Source organism: Nerophis ophidion, linkage group LG28 (assembly GCF_033978795.1).
Source record: "Nerophis ophidion isolate RoL-2023_Sa linkage group LG28, RoL_Noph_v1.0, whole genome shotgun sequence".
Taxonomy (NCBI): Eukaryota; Metazoa; Chordata; class Actinopteri; order Syngnathiformes; family Syngnathidae; genus Nerophis; species Nerophis ophidion.
The window spans coordinates 9,781,323-9,797,184 of record NC_084638.1 but is presented as its reverse complement, the minus strand read 5'-3'; the positions used below and the strand labels follow the sequence as shown (position 1 = coordinate 9,797,184).

Below are 15,862 nucleotides of genomic sequence, written 5' to 3'. Positions count from 1 at the left end.
ACAATACAGGTGCTGCAGCTGTAGGATATGTTTCAAAATGTCGTCAGGAGTCCCGACAGAACCCGAAAATGGCAGAAAATGCATATTTTTGAAAAACTTTTTTTCGCAAAAATTTCGTAAGGGGGGAGGGACCCTTATGCAAAAATCCCCAAAAATATATTTACTTCAGCAGCACAATACAGGTGCTCCAGCTGTAGGATATGTTTCAAAATGTTGTCAGGAGTTCCGACAGAACCCGAAAATGGCAGAAAATGCATATTTTGGGGGAATAATATTCGCTAAAAAAGGCATTAAAGTTTTAAAAAAATGGATTTGCTTCAGACACTGGTGCTGTAGTTGTAGGAAATATCTCAAAACGTCATCAGGAGTCCCGACAGAACCCGAAAATGGCAGAAAATGCATATTTTGGGGGAAAAATCTTCGCTAAAAAAAGGTATTAATATTTTTAAAAAACGGATTTGCTTCAGAAACACAATACTGGTGCTGTAGTTGTAGGAGATGTCTCAAAACGTCATCAGGAGTTCCGACAGAACCCGAAAATGGCAGAAAATGCATATATTTGAAAAACTTTTTTTCGCTAAAATTTCGTAAGGGGGGACCCTTATGCAAAAATCCAAAAAAATTTATTTACTTCGGCAACACAATACAGGTGCTGCAGCTGTAGGATATGTTTCAAAATGTCGTCAGGAGTCCCGGCAGAACCCGAAAATGACAGAAAATGCATATTTTTTGGGGAAAATCTTCACTAAAAAAAGGTATTAAAATTTTTAAAAAACGGATTTGCTTCAGAAACACAATACTGGTGCTGTAGTTGTAGGAGATGTCTCAAAACGTCGTCAGGAGTCCCGACAGAACCTAAAAATGGCAGAAAATGCATATTTTTGAAATACTTTTTTTCGCAAAAATTTCGTAAGGGGGGACCCTTATGCAAAAATCCAAAAAAATGTATTTACTTCGGCAGCACAACACAGGTGCTGCAGCTGTAGGATATGCTTCAAAATGTCGTCAGGAGTCCCGGCAGAACCCAAAAATGGCAGAAAATGCATATTTTTGGGGAAAAATCTTCGCTAAAAAAAGGTATTAAAATTTTTAAAAAACGGATTTGCTTCAGAAACTGGTGCTGTAGTTGTAGGAAATATCTCAAAACGTCATCAGGAGTCCCGACAGAACCCTAAAATGGAAGAAAATGCATATTTTTGAAAAACTTTTTTTCGCTAAAATTTCGTAAGGGGGGACCCTTATGCAAAAATCCCCAAAAATGTATTTACTTCAGCAGCACAATACAGGTGCTGCAGCTGTAGGATATGTTTCAAAATGTTGTCAGGAGTCCCGACAGAACCCGAAAATGGCAGAAAATGCATATTTTTGAAAAACTTTTTTTCGCTAAAATTTCGTAAGGGGGGACCCTTATGCAAAAATCCAAAAAAATTTATTTACTTCAGCAACACAATACAGGTGCTGCAGCTGTAGGATATGCTTCAAAATGTCGTCAGGAGTCCCGGCAGAACTCGAAAATGGCAGAAAATGCATATTTTTGGGGAAAAATCTTCGCTAAAAAAAGGTATTAAAATTTTTTAAAAAACGGATTTGCTTCAGAAACACAATACTGGTGCTGTAGTTGTAGGAGATGTCTCAAAACGTCATCAGGAGTCCCGACAGAACCCGAAAATGGCAGAAAATGCATATATTTGAAAAACTTTTTTTCGCTAAAATCTCGTAAGGGGGGGACCCTTATGCAAAAATCCCAAAAAATGTATTTACTTCAGCAGCACAATACAGGTGCTGCAGCTGTAGGATATGTTTCAAAATGTCGTCAGGAGTCCAGACAGAACCCGAAAATGGCAGAAAATGCATATTTTGGGGGAAAAATCTTCGCTAAAAAAAGGTATTAAAATGTTTAAAAAACGGAATCGCTTCAGTAACACAATACTGGTGCTGTAGTTGTAGGAGATGTCTCAAAACGTCATCAGGAGTTCCGACAGAACCCGAAAATGGCAGAAAATGCATATATTTGATAAACTTTTTTTTGCTAAAATTTCGTAAGGGGGGAACCCTTATGCAAAAATCCAAAAAAATGTATTTACTTCGGCAGCACAATACAGGTGCTGCAGCTGTAGGATATGTTTCAAAATGTCGTCAGGAGTCCCGGCAGAACCCAAAAATGGCAGAAAATGCATATTTTTGGGGGAAAATCTTCACTAAAAAAAGGTATTAAAATTTTTAAAAAACGGATTTGCTTCAGAAACACAATACTGGTGCTGTAGTTGTAGGAGATGTCTCAAAACGTCATCAGGAGTCCCGACAGAACCCAAAAATGGCAGAAAATGCATATTTTTGAAAAACGTTTTTTCGCTAAAATTTCGTAAGGGGGGACCCTTATGCAAAAATTCAAAAAAATGTATTTAGTTCAGCAGCACAATACAGGTGCTGCAGCTGTAGGATATGTTTCAAAATGTCATCAGGAGTCCCGGCAGAACCCGAAAATGGCAGAAAATGCATATTTTTGGGGAAAAATCTTCGCTAAAAAAAGGTATTAAAATTTTAAAAAAACGGATTTGCTTCAGAATCACAATACTGGTGCTGTAGTTGTAGGAGATGTCTCAAAACGTCATCAGGAGTTCCGACAGAACCCGAAAATGGCAGAAAATGCTTATTTTTGAAAAACTTTTTTTCGCTAAAATTTCGTAAGGGGGGACCCTTATGCAAAAATCCAAAAATATGTATTTACTTCGGCAGCACAATACAGGTGCTGCAGCTGTAGGATATGTTTCAAAATGTCGTCAGGAGTCCCGGCAGAACCCGAAAATGGCAGAAAATGCATATTTTTGGAGAAAAATCTTCGCTAAAAAAAGGTATTAAAATTTTTGAAAAACGGATTTGCTTCAGAAACACAATACTGGTGCTGTAGTTGTAGGAGATGTCTCAAAACGTCATCAGGAGTTCCGACAGAAAATGCATATTTTTGAAAAACTTTTTTTCGCAAAAATTTCGTAAGGGGGGAGGGACCCTTATGCAAAAATCCCCAAAAATATATTTACTTCAGCAGCACAATACAGGTGCTGCAGCTGTAGGATACGTTTCAAAATGTTGTCAGGAGTCCCGACAGAACCCGAAAATGGCAGAAAATGCATATTTTTGAAAAACTTTTTTTCGCTAAAATTTCGTAAGGGGGGACCCTTATGCAAAAATCCAAAAAAATTTATTTACTTCAGCAACACAATACAGGTGCTGCAGCTGTAGGATATGTTTCAAAATGTCTTCAGGAGTCCCAACAGAACCCGAAAATGGCAGAAAATGCATATTTTTGGGGAAAAATCTTCGCTAAAAAAGGTATTAAAATTTTTAAAAAACGGATTTGCTTCAGAAACACAATACTGGTGCTGTAGTTGTAGTAGATGTCTCAAAATGTCATCAGGAATTCCGACAGAACCCGAAAATGGCAGAAAATGCATATTTTTGAAAAACTTTTTTTCGCAAAAATTTCGTAAGGGGGGAGGGACCCTTATGCAAAAATCCCAAAAAATGTATTTAATTCGGTAGCACAATACAGGTGCTGCAGCTGTAGGATATGTTTCAAAATGTCGTCAGGAGTCCCGACAGAACCCGAAAATGGCAGAAAATGCATATTTTTGGGGAAAAATATTCGCTAAAAAAAGGTATTAAAATTTTTAAAAAACGGATTTGCTTCAGAAACACAATACTGGTGCTGTAGTTGTAGGAGATGTCTCAAAACGTCATCAGGAGTCCCGACAGAACCCGAAAATGGCAGAAAATGCATATTTTTGAAAAAAACATTTCGCAAAAATTTCGTAAGGGGGGACCCTTATGCAAAAATCCAAAAAAATGTATTTACTTCAGCAGCACAATACTGGTGCTGCAGCTGTAGGATATGTTTCAAAATGTCGTCAGGAGTCCCGGCAGAACCCAAAAATGGCAGAAAATGCATATTTTTGGGGAAAAATCTTCGCTAAAAAAAGGTATTAAAATTTTTAAAAAACGGATTTGCTTCAGAAACTGGTGCTGTAGTTGTAGGAAATATCTCAAAACGTCATCAGGAGTCCCGACAGAACCCTAAAATGGAAGAAAATGCATATTTTTGAAAAACTTTTTTTCGCTAAAATTTCGTAAGGGGGGACCCTTTTGCAAAAATCCCCAAAAATGTATTTACTTCAGCAGCACAATACAGGTGCTGCAGCTGTAGGATATGTTTCAAAATGTCGTCAGGAGTCCCGGCAGAACCCGAAAATGGCAGAAAATGCATTGCTTCAGAAACACAATACTGGTGCTGTAGTTGTAGGAGATGTCTCAAAACGTCATCAGGAGTTCCGACAGAACCCGAAAATGGCAGAAAATGTATATATTTGAAAAACTTTTTTTCGCTAAAATTTCGTAATTCAAAAAAATGTATTTATTCGGCAGCACAATACAGGTGCTGCAGCTGTAGGATATGTTTCAAAATGTCGTCAGGAGTCCCGGCAGAACCCAAAAATGGCAGAAAATGCGTATTTTTGGGGAAAAATCTTCACTAAAAAAAGGTATTAAAATTTTTAAAAAACGGATTTGCTTCAGAAACACAATATTGGTGCTGTAGTTGTAGGAGATGTCCTAAAACGTCATCAGGAGTCCCGACAGAACCCAAAAATGGCAGAAAATGCATATTTTTGAAAAACTTTTTTTCGCTAAAATTTCATAAGAGGGACCCTTATGCAAAAATCCGAAAATATGTGTTTACTTCGGCAGCACAATACAGGTGCTGCAGCTGTAGGATATGTTTCAAAATGTTGTCAGGAGTCCCGGCAGAACCTGAAAATGGCAGAAAATGCATATTTTGGGGGAAAAATCTTCGCTAAAAAAAGGTATTAAAATTAAAAAAAAAACGGATTTGCTTCAGAAACACAATACTGGTGCTGTAGTTTTAGGAGATGTCTCAAAACGTCATCAGGAGTTCCGACAGAACCCGAAAATGGCAGAAAATGCATATTTTTGAAAAACTTTTTTTCGCTAAAATTTCGTAAGGGGGACCCTTATGCAAAAATTCAAAAAAATGTATTTACTTCAGCAGCACAATACAGGTGCTGCAGCTGTAGGATATGTTTCAAAATGTTGTCAGGAGTCCCGGCAGAACCCGAAAATGGCAGAAAATTCATATTTTTGGGGAAAAGTCTTTGCTAAAAAAAGGTATTAAAATTTTTAAAAAACGGATTTGCTTCAGAAACACAATACTGGTGCTGTAGTTGTAGGAGATGTCTCAAAACGTCATCAGGAGTTCCGACAGAACCCGAAAATTGCAGAAAATGCATATTTTTGAAAAAAAAAAATTCGCAAAAATTTCGTAAGGGGGGAGGGACCCTTATGCAAAAATCCCCAAAAATATATTCACTTCAGCAGCACAATACAGGTGCTGCAGCTGTAGGATATGTTTGTAATGTTGTCAGGAGTCCCGACAGAACCCGAAAATGGCAGAAAATGCATATTTTTGAAAAACTTTTTTTCGCAAAAATTTCGGAAGGGGGAGGGACCCTTATGAAAAAATCCCAAAAAATATATTTACTTCAGCAGCACAATACAGGTGCTGCAGCTGTAGGATATGTTTCAAAATGTCGCCAGGAGTCCCGGCAGAACCAGAAAATGGCAGAAAATGCATATATTTGAAAAACTTTTTTTTGCAAAAATTTCGTAAGGGGGGGACCCTTATGCAAAAAAAAAAAAAAAATGTATTTACTTCAGCAGTACAACACAGGTGCTGCAGCTGTAGGATATGTTTCAAAATGTCGTCAGGAGTCCCGACAGAACCCGAAAATGGCTGAAAATGCATATTTTTGGGGGAAAATCTTCGTTAAAAAAAGGTATTAAAATTTTTAAAAAACGGATTTGCTTCAGAAACACAATACTGGTGCTGTAGTTGTAGGAGATGTCTCAAAACGTCATCAGGAGTTCCGACAGAACCCGAAAATTGCAGAAAATGCATATATTTGAAAAACTTTTTTTCGCTAAAATTTCGTAATTCAAAAAAATGTATTTACTTCGGCAGCACAATACAGGTGCTGCAGCTGTAGGATATGTTTCAAAATGTCGTCAGGAGTCCCGGCAGAACCCAGAAATGGCAGAAAATGCATATTTTTGGGGAAAAATCTTCACTAAAAAAAGGTATTAAAATTTTTAAAAAATGGATATGCTTCAGAAACACAATACTGGTGCTGTAGTTGTAGGAGATGTCCTAAAACGTCATCAGGAGTCCCGACAGAACCCAAAAATGGCAGAAAATGCATATTTTTGAAAAACTTTTTTTCGCTAAAATTTCATAAGAGGGACCCTTATGCAAAAATCCGAAAATATGTGTTTACTTCGGCAGCACAATACAGGTGCTGCAGCTGTAGGATATGTTTCAAAATGTTGTCAGGAGTCCCGGCAGAACCTGAAAATGGCAGAAAATGCATATTTTGGGGGAAAAATCTTCGCTAAAAAAAGGTATTAAAATTAAAAAAAAAACGGATTTGCTTCAGAAACACAATACTGGTGCTGTAGTTTTAGGAGATGTCTCAAAACGTCATCAGGAGTCCCAACAGAACCCGAAAATGGCAGAAAATGCATATTTTTGAAAAACTTTTTTTCGCTAAAATTTCGTAAGGGGGGAGGGACCCTTATGCAAAAATCCCCAAAAATGTATTTACTTCAGCAGCACAATACAGGTGCTGCAGCTGTAGGATATGTTTCAAAATGTTGTCAGGAGTCCCGGCAGAACCCGAAAATGGCAGAAAATGCATATTTTGGGGGAAAAATCTTCGCTAAAAAAAGGTATTAAAATTTAAAAAAAAACGGATTTGTTTAAGAAACACAATACTGGTGCTGTAGTTGTAGGAGATGTCTCAAAACGTCATCAGGAGTCCCGACAGAACCCGAAAATGGCAGAAAATGCATATTTTTGAAAAACTTTTTTTCGCAAAAATTTCGTAAGGGGGGACCCTTATGCAAAAATCCAAAAAAATGTATTTACTTCGGCAGCACAATACAGGTGCTGCAGCTGTAGGATATGTTTCAAAATGTCGTCAGGAGTCCCGGCAGAACCCAAAAATGGAAGAAAATGCATATTTTTGGGGAAAAATCTTCGCTAAAAAAAGGTAGTAAAATTTTTAAAAAACGGATTTGCTTCAGAAAAACAATACTGGTGCTGTAGTTGTAGGAGATGTCTCAAAACGTCATCAGGAGTCCCGACAGAACCCGAAAATGGCAGAAAATGCATATTTTTGAAAAACTTTTTTTTGCTAAAATTTCGTAAGGGGGGACCCTTATGCAAAAATCCAAAAAAAGTCTTTGTTACTTAGAATGTGTTCCCCTAGTGTCCAAATAACTCTAAATTAAGTCTTTATTACTTAGAATATGTTCCTCTAGTGTCCAAATAACTCTAAATTAAGTCTTTGTTACTTAGAATATGTTCCCCTAGTGTCCAAATAACTCTAAATTAAGTCTGTGTTACTTAGAATATGTTCCCCTAGTGTCCAAATAACTCTAAATTAAGTCTTTATTACTTAGAATATGTTCCCCTAGTGTCCAAATAACTCTAAATTAAGTCTTTGTTACTTAGAATGTTCCCCTAGTGTCCAAATAACTCTAAATTAAGTCTTTATTACTTAGAATGTGTTCCCCATATTAAAGTGTTACCAAAAACATACAACTTAGTCTTGAATTTGAGAAAAATAAACATTTTATTCTACACTAAAGAAGGGTTCGGGGAACGCGCAAATGAAACTGGTGGGGTTCGGTACCGCCAACAAGGTTAAGAACCACTGTTTTGGACACTTGCATTATTCCATCTATCAAAAGGGTGTTTGGGGATGAGGACATCATTTTCAAGATGATAATATTAGTACTGATCACATTTTAATTCAACTAAACCTTTGTCACACAGCAAACACTGATGTAACCTGGGTGACAAAACCCCATTAAATACCCTCATTTAAATATCCTTTTAAAACCCCATTGAATATTCTTTCTAGTTAAAATCTTCCTATTTAAAATATTTCATTTAAATATCCTCTCAAAACCCTATTGAATATTCTTTCTATTTAAATATCATTTTACTTAAATATATCATTTCTATTTAAATAACCTTTCAAATTCAAATTAAATATCCTATTTGTTTTCGTTGTCTTCGCTGTCCGTGCGTGTGTCATTACGTTACGCAGTCACGTGACCTCGTGCGTCATTACGTTGCGTGACCTATTGCGGGTAGCATAAAGTCCGGTAGTGGAAAAAAAAAAAAAAAAAAAAGTCCCCCCCCCCCCTCTAGGGGACCGAAAGCAATGGATGTCGAGCGGGTCCAACATGATACTGTGAAAGTTCAATCCATAGTGGCTTCAACACAGCCGCGAGAGTTCAGTTCAAGCGGATCCAAGACAGCAGCGAGAGTCCCGTCCACAGGAAACCATCTCAAGCGGAGGCGGATCAGCAGCGTAGAGATGTCCCCAACTGATACAGGCGAGCGGTCCATCCTGGGTCCCGACGAGTGGTCCATCCTGGGTTTCGACTCTGGACAGCCAGTACTTCATCCATGGTCATCGGACCGGACCCCCTCCACAAGGGAGGGGGGGACATAGGAGAAAGAAAAGAAGCGGCAGATCAACTGGTCTAAAAAGGAGGTCTATTTAAAGGCTAGAGTATACAGAAGAGTTTTAAGGTGATTAAACTTTCTTGTTCTTGTCAAAAGTCTTGCAGCCGCATTTTGTACCAACTGTAATCTTTTAATGCTAGACATGGGGAGACCCCAAAATAATACGTTACAGTAATCGAGACGAGACGTAACAAACGCATGGATAATGATCTCGGCGTCTTTAGTGGACAGAATGGAGCGAATTTTAGTGTATTATTTAGTATTTGAATTTATTTTGTGTGTGCGCACTGGGAAATTGACCGGTCCTGCCCTTGTTGCACAGGACATGTTGGATGGCGAGCTAGAGTCTGAAGCTTTATGCCCGGAACCGAACCAACCGAACTGAATCCACTCAACCGAGCCCCGGGCGGGTAGGAGGCTCCTCAGCAGCCGCTCTGTTTTTTCCCCTTTGGTTTTTCCATAAACGCAACGAGTTCATTTCTGTCCTCCTCAACCTTCACTAAAACCCTTCTGGACACTGCCACTACAACGTGGACTTTGCCAGGTCTTTTAATGAGTTGTCGTGTAGCGCTTATACCATTCTTGGTAAAAAAACAAGGACTGAATCATTGATTGATTGATTGATTGATTGATACTTTTATTAGTAGATTGCATAGTACAGTACATATTCCGTACAATTGACCACTAAATGGTAACATCCTAATACGTTTTTCAACTTGGGGTCCACGTTAATCAATTCATGGTACAAATATCAACATAATACAGTCATCACACAAGTTAATCATGGATGAAGTACTGGCTGTTCAGAGTCGAGACCCAGGATGGACCGCTCGTCGGGACCCAGGATGGACCGCTTGCCTGTATCGGTTGGGGACATCTCTACGCTGCTGATCCGCTTGAGATGGTTTCCTGTGGACGGGACTCTCGCTGCTGTCTTGGATCCGCTTGAACTGAACTCTCGCGGCTGTGTTGGAGCCACTATGGATTGAACTTTCACAGTATCATGTTAGACCCGCTCGACATCCATTGCTTTCGGTCCCCTAGAGGGGGGGGGGTTGCCCACATCTGAGGTCCTCTCCAAGGTTTCTCATAGTCAGCATTGTCACTGGCGTCCCACTGGATGTGAGTTCACATAGCATAAGAAGAAGTATATACATTAGAAGTACAGTTGAAGGTCAGTGACTTCACTATAAAAGTGGGTGACATTGTTATCACCAGGAAGGATGAGATCACCTACCTAGGTTCCATTCTAGAGGCTAATCTTTCCTGTGATAAACTAGCAACCAAGGTAATCAAAGAACGAGATTCCTCTACAGAATCCTCTCTGGTCAACAAAAGCACCTTGAGGATTCTAGCGGGAACTCTCATTCAACCCTTCTTCGATGACGCTTGCACCTCCTGGTACCCCAGCACCTCCAAAACCCTCAAATCTAGACTCCAAACATCCCAGAATAAACTAATCCGGTGTAGCGGTTGATTTACGGACATAATTCGCCACACCTAGTGCTTGACCTTATTGTTATTATTCACTGTACTGTTCGAGTATGCACATGACAATGTTGTTCCGTTGCAGGTAATTCGGCGCGGCCCCTTTAAATGGCCGTCAGGAGATTCTCCCAAAGGTGGGGGTTTGTTGTTCCCGCCATTTTGGAGTGTTTTAAGTCAGTCTGTTTTGGTTCTAAAAGAATAAAGGACGCACACGTTTTTGTGTGTCAACGATACACGGAGTTGTCTTGCTTTCACGCCACAAGCACAACACTGGTGACCCCGACGTGATTTGCCGTTTTTGTTTGTTTACTTGGACGATATCCTGGTAGCAAGCACCTCGCAAGCCGAACATGTGACCCACCTTAGGACTCTTTTTCAGCGTCTTAGCCAATACGGGCTCATTGTTAACCCGGCTAAGTGCCAATTCGGGGTGTCTGTGATCGACTTCCTCGGTCATCGCGTCACGGTCACCAGTGTTGTGCTTGTGGCGTGAAAGCAAGACAACTTCGTGTATCGTTGACACACAAAAACGTGTGCGTCCTTTATTCTTTTAGAACCAAAACAGACTGACTTAAAACACTCAAAAATGGCGGGAACAACAAACCCCCACCTTTGGAAGAATCTCCTGACGGCCTCTTAAAGGGGCCGCGCCGAATTACCTGCAACGGAACAACCTTGTCATGTGCATACTCGAACAGTACAGTGAATAATAACAATAAGGTCAAGCACTAGGTGTGGCGAATTATGTCCGTAAATCAACCGCTACACACGTTACTTTTAGACCTCCACCTCAATCCAACCCACTTCTCCAAAGTGGGCTGGCTCAGGGTGGAGGACAGAGTAAAACAACTTGCACTGAGCCTGGTCTATAAAATCCGCTACACCTCCTTGATACCGAAGTACATGTCAAATTACTTCCTTAACGTAAATGACCGCCATAACCACAACACCAGGGGGGAGCTCCACAAACCACGTTAAACCCAGATTCCGATCTAACAAAGGTCTTAACTCATTCTCTTTCTATGCCACATCAATGTGGAATACACTCCCAACAGGTGTAAAAGTAAGTGCATCTCTATATTCCTTCAAAAGCGCTCTAAAACAACACCTCCAGGCAACTTCAACACTTTACTAATACCCTCCTCCATTCACATCCCATCTCCCCGGATTATAAACAACTCAAATGTACTTCTAATGTATATACTTGTTCTTATGCTATGTGAACTCACTATGTTCTCTGCTGGCTGTACATATCCTACTAAATAAGACCTACACTGTTTCAATGTCCACATTTGTTGATGACTGAAGTTCTGATATCAACCAAAGCTCCTCATCCCACCCTCCGGATTGTAAATAATGTAAATAATTCAATGTACATACTATGATGATTAACTTGTGTGATGACTGTATTATGTTGATATTTGTACCATGAATTGATTAACGTGGACCCCGACTCAAACAAGTTGAAAAACTTATTCGGGGTGTTACCATTTAGTGGTCAATTGTACGGAATATGTACTGTACTGTGCAATCTACTAATAAAAGTATCAATCAATCAATCAAAAAAGTTGTTTATAATCCGGGGAGATGGGATGTGAATGGAGGAGGGTGTTAGTAAAGTGTTGAAGTTGCCTGGAGGTGTTGTTTTAGAGCGGTTTTGAAGGAATATAGAGATGCACTTACTTTTACACCTGTTGGGAGTGCATTCCACATTGATGTGGCATAGAAAGGGAATGAGTTAAGACCTTTTGTTAGATGGAAATCTGGGTTTAACGTGGTTTGTGGAGCTCCCCCTGGTGTTGTGGTTATGGCGGTCATTTACGTTAAGGAAGTAGTTTGACATGTACTTCGGCATCAAGGAGGTGTAGCGGATTTTATAGACCAGGCTCAGTGCAAGTTGTTTGACTCTGTCCTCCACCCTGAGCCAGCCCACTTTGGAGAAGTGGGTTGGATTGAGGTGGAGGTCTAAAAGTAACCGGATGCGTTTATTCTGGGATGTTTGGAGTCTAGATTTGAGGGTTTTGGAGGTGCTGGGGTACCAGGAGGTGCAAGCGTCATCGAAGAAGGGTTGAATGAGAGTTCCCGCTAGAATCCTCAAGGTGCTTTTGTTGACCAGAGAGGAGATTCTGTAGAGGAATCTCGTTCTTTGGTTGACCTTTTTTGATCACCTTGGTTGCCATTTTATCACAGATTAGCCTCTAGAATGGAACCTAGGTAGGTGATCTCCTCCTTCCTCTCTCCTTTGAGTCACACATTAAAAGCGTTACTAAAACGGCCTTCTTTCATCTCCGCAATATCGCTAAAATTCGCTCCATTTTGTCCACTAAAGACGCCGAGATCATTATCCATGCGTTTGTTACGTCTCGTCTCGATTACTGTAACGTATTATTTTCGGGTCTCCCCATGTCTAGCATTAAAAGATTACAGTTGGTACAAAATGCGGCTGCTAGACTTTTGACAAGAACAAGAAAGTTTGATCATATTACGCCTGCACTGGCTTCCTGTGCACTTAAGATGTGACTTTAAGGTTTTACTACTTACGTATAAAATACTACACGGTCTAGCTCCAGCCTATCTTGCCGATTGTATTGTACCATATGTCCCAGCAAGAAGTCTGCGTTCAAAAGACTCCGGTTTATTAGTGATTCCTAGAGCCCAAAAAAAGTCTGCGGCCTATAGAGCGTTTTCCGTTCGGGCTCCAGTACTCTGGAATGCCCTCCCGGTAACAGTTCGAGATGCTACCTCAGTAGAAGCATTTAAGTCTCACCTTAAAACTCATCTGTATACTCTAGCCTTTAAATAGACCTCCTTTTTAGACCAGTTGATCTGCCGCTTCTTTTCTTTCTCCTATGTCCCCCCCCTCCCTTGTGGAGGGGGTCCGGTCCGATGACCATAGATGAAGTACTGGCTGTCCAGAGTCGAGACCCAGGATGGACCGCTCGCCTGTATCGGTTGGGGACATCTCTACGCTGCTGATCCGCCTCCGCTTGAGATGGTTTCCTGTGGACGGGACTCTCGCTGCTGTCTTGGATCCGCTTTGAACTGAACTCTCGCGGCTGTGTTGGAGCCACTATGGATTGAACTTTCACAGTATCATGTTAGACCCGCTCGACATCCATTGCTTTCGGTCCCCTAGAGGGGGGGGGGTTGCCCACATCTGAGGTCCTCTCCAAGGTTTCCCATAGTCAGCATTGTCACTGGCGTCCCACTGGATGTGAATTCTGTGAGTTTTCCTTGCCCTTTTGTGGGTTCTTCCGAGGATGTTGTAGTCGTAATGATTTGTGCAGTCCTTTGAGACATTTGTGATTTGGGGCTATATAAATAAACATTGATTGATTGATTGATAACAATGTCACCCACTTTTATAGCGAAGTCACTGACCTTCTGAAGTTGGATATGGGACCCAAATAGGATGGATTCCGTTTTACCCAAGTGTATGGATAGCTTGTTGTCAGCGAGCCAGGTGCAACTGTATCACATTGTAAATATCGAACGTTCTGTAATTTATGTTGAAAATATGAATGGCCGCTCGAATTGACATGTCTGTTTGTTTATTTTTCCTATAACCCTTTAATATAATTTGGTACCATTTAAACTTAAAACCTGTGTTCAGTCTTCATTCCTAGAGCTGAATTTAGTTTCTTCTGACCTAGCCCAGTTATATAATTCACGGTTTACTTAATACTTGTACAGTGCTTTACTTAAGTAACATACAGGCTACACTAACAATTTCTAATCTTCTCCTACAGGTTATTTGTTCTCCTGGCAATGTGGCCGGTGTGGGTCACCATGGCTTTACCAAAGGTCACCGACATCAACTTCAACGGCGGTTGCACGTGGTCAGCAGGCCGAGAGGAGTGGCTGTTCTCCCTGGTTTATCACGTGGCTCCTCTCCTGTGTATCGCCGTCAACTGCAGCCTCGTCATCTCCCACCTCCATGCTTGCCGAGGATCCCTGGCTGCACTAACCAAAAAGCTGCCGCTTTGCTCGTTGCTTCGACGCCGGTTTTTTGCAGTGAGCTGGTTGCCGTATTACCAGAGGTGGGTAGAGTAGCCAGAAATTGTACTCAAGTAAGTGTACAGTTACTTTAGATATTTATTACTCAAGCAAAAGTAAGGAGTAGTCACCCAAATATTTACTTGAGTAAAAAGTATGTTGTGAAAAAACTACTCAAGTACTGAGTAACTGATGAGTAACCTGATTACGGCAACAAGTAATGCACAAAAACATAAAAATGGCAATGAGCAAATTCAGAGCCAGGAATATCTCTTAAGCAACTAAAACAATAATATATATTAAAAAATGGCACATTGAGCCACAATAACTTAACAGCACCATAGCCTCAGTAGGCATTTGATTGATTGATTAAAACTTGTATTATTAGATTGCACAGTACAGTACATATTCCGTACAATTGACCACTAAATGGTAACACCCCAATAAGTTTTTCAACGTTTATCAATTACTTAGTAAATCACCAAGTCGAGGTGATCTACCTCATATATACATACACACACACGTATCAAACATACACACACAAATCATTTCTACACACACATATCATATATAAACACTAAATGGTCCCTAGTGTGTGAATGTGAGTGTGAATGTTGTCTGTCTATCTGTGTTGGCCCTGCGATGAGGTGGCGACTTGTCCAGGGTGTACCCCGCCTTCCGCCCGATTGTAGCTGAGATAGGCGCCAGCGCCCCCCGCGACCCCGAAAGGGAATAAGCGGTAGAAAATGGATGGATGGATGGATATACAGTATATTATTTTTATTTATTTATTTTGCCGTTTTTGTTGACATGTTAAAGGTGTTTTAATGAATATACATGCATGTTTAACACATAGATTCCTATCTTTCATGAAGACAAGAATATATGTTGGTGTATTACCTGATTCTGATGACTTGCATTGATTGGAATCAGACAGTATAGTGCTGATAACGTCCACGTTTTCAAATGGAGGAGAAAAAAAGTTCCTCTTTTCCGTTTAATACCACATGAAAGTCGTTGGTTTTTGGCATCTTATTTGTCCAGCTTTTATACACTTTACTAGAAATACATTGGCGGCAAACTCCGTAGCTTGCTCGCTTGTTTGCGCTGGCTTTCGGAGACTCTTATTTTGTTAGCGCAGGCGCCACGGAGCAGCGCTTTTATTGTGAAGACAGGAACCGTGCGATCAGTCTTTTAGGCTTTTGACGGGAAGTACGGTCGAAATAAAAAGTGTCTTTTTTTTCCTTTACACTTTTGATTGATTGATTGCAACTTTTATTATTAGATCGCACAGTACAGTACATATTCCGTACAATCGACCACTAAATGGTAACACCCCAATAAGTTTTTCAACGTTTATCAATTACTTAGTAAATCGCCAAGTCGAGGTGATCTACCTCATATATACATATACACACACAAATCATTTCTACACACACATATCATATATATATTTATATATACAGTATATAATTTATATTTATTTATTTTGCCGTTTTTGTTGACATGTTAAAGGTGTTTTAATGAATATACATGCATGTTTAACATATAGATTCCTATCTTTCATGAAGACAAGAATATAAGTTGGTGTATTACCTGATTCTGATGACCCGCATTGATTGGAATCAGACGTCCACGTTTTCAAACGGAGGAGAAAAAAAGTTCCTCTTTTCCGTCTAATACCACATGAAAGTCGTTGGTTTTTGGCATCTTATTTGTCCAGCTTTTATACACTTTACTAGAAATACATTGGCGGCAAACTCCGTAGCT

General features: G+C 40.0%; 1 protein-coding gene across 2 annotated transcripts in view; it reads left to right on the top strand.

The window, feature by feature from the left end:
• Positions 1–15,862, top strand: part of rem2 (RAS (RAD and GEM)-like GTP binding 2) — a 143,084-nt gene that overhangs the window by 12,307 nt on the left and 114,915 nt on the right. For both annotated transcript variants that reach the window (XM_061891402.1, XM_061891403.1), the window contains one exon: positions 13,846–14,136. In XM_061891402.1, the coding sequence (XP_061747386.1) occupies positions 13,846–14,136 (291 nt within the window). The remainder of the gene's footprint in view (positions 1–13,845; positions 14,137–15,862) is intronic.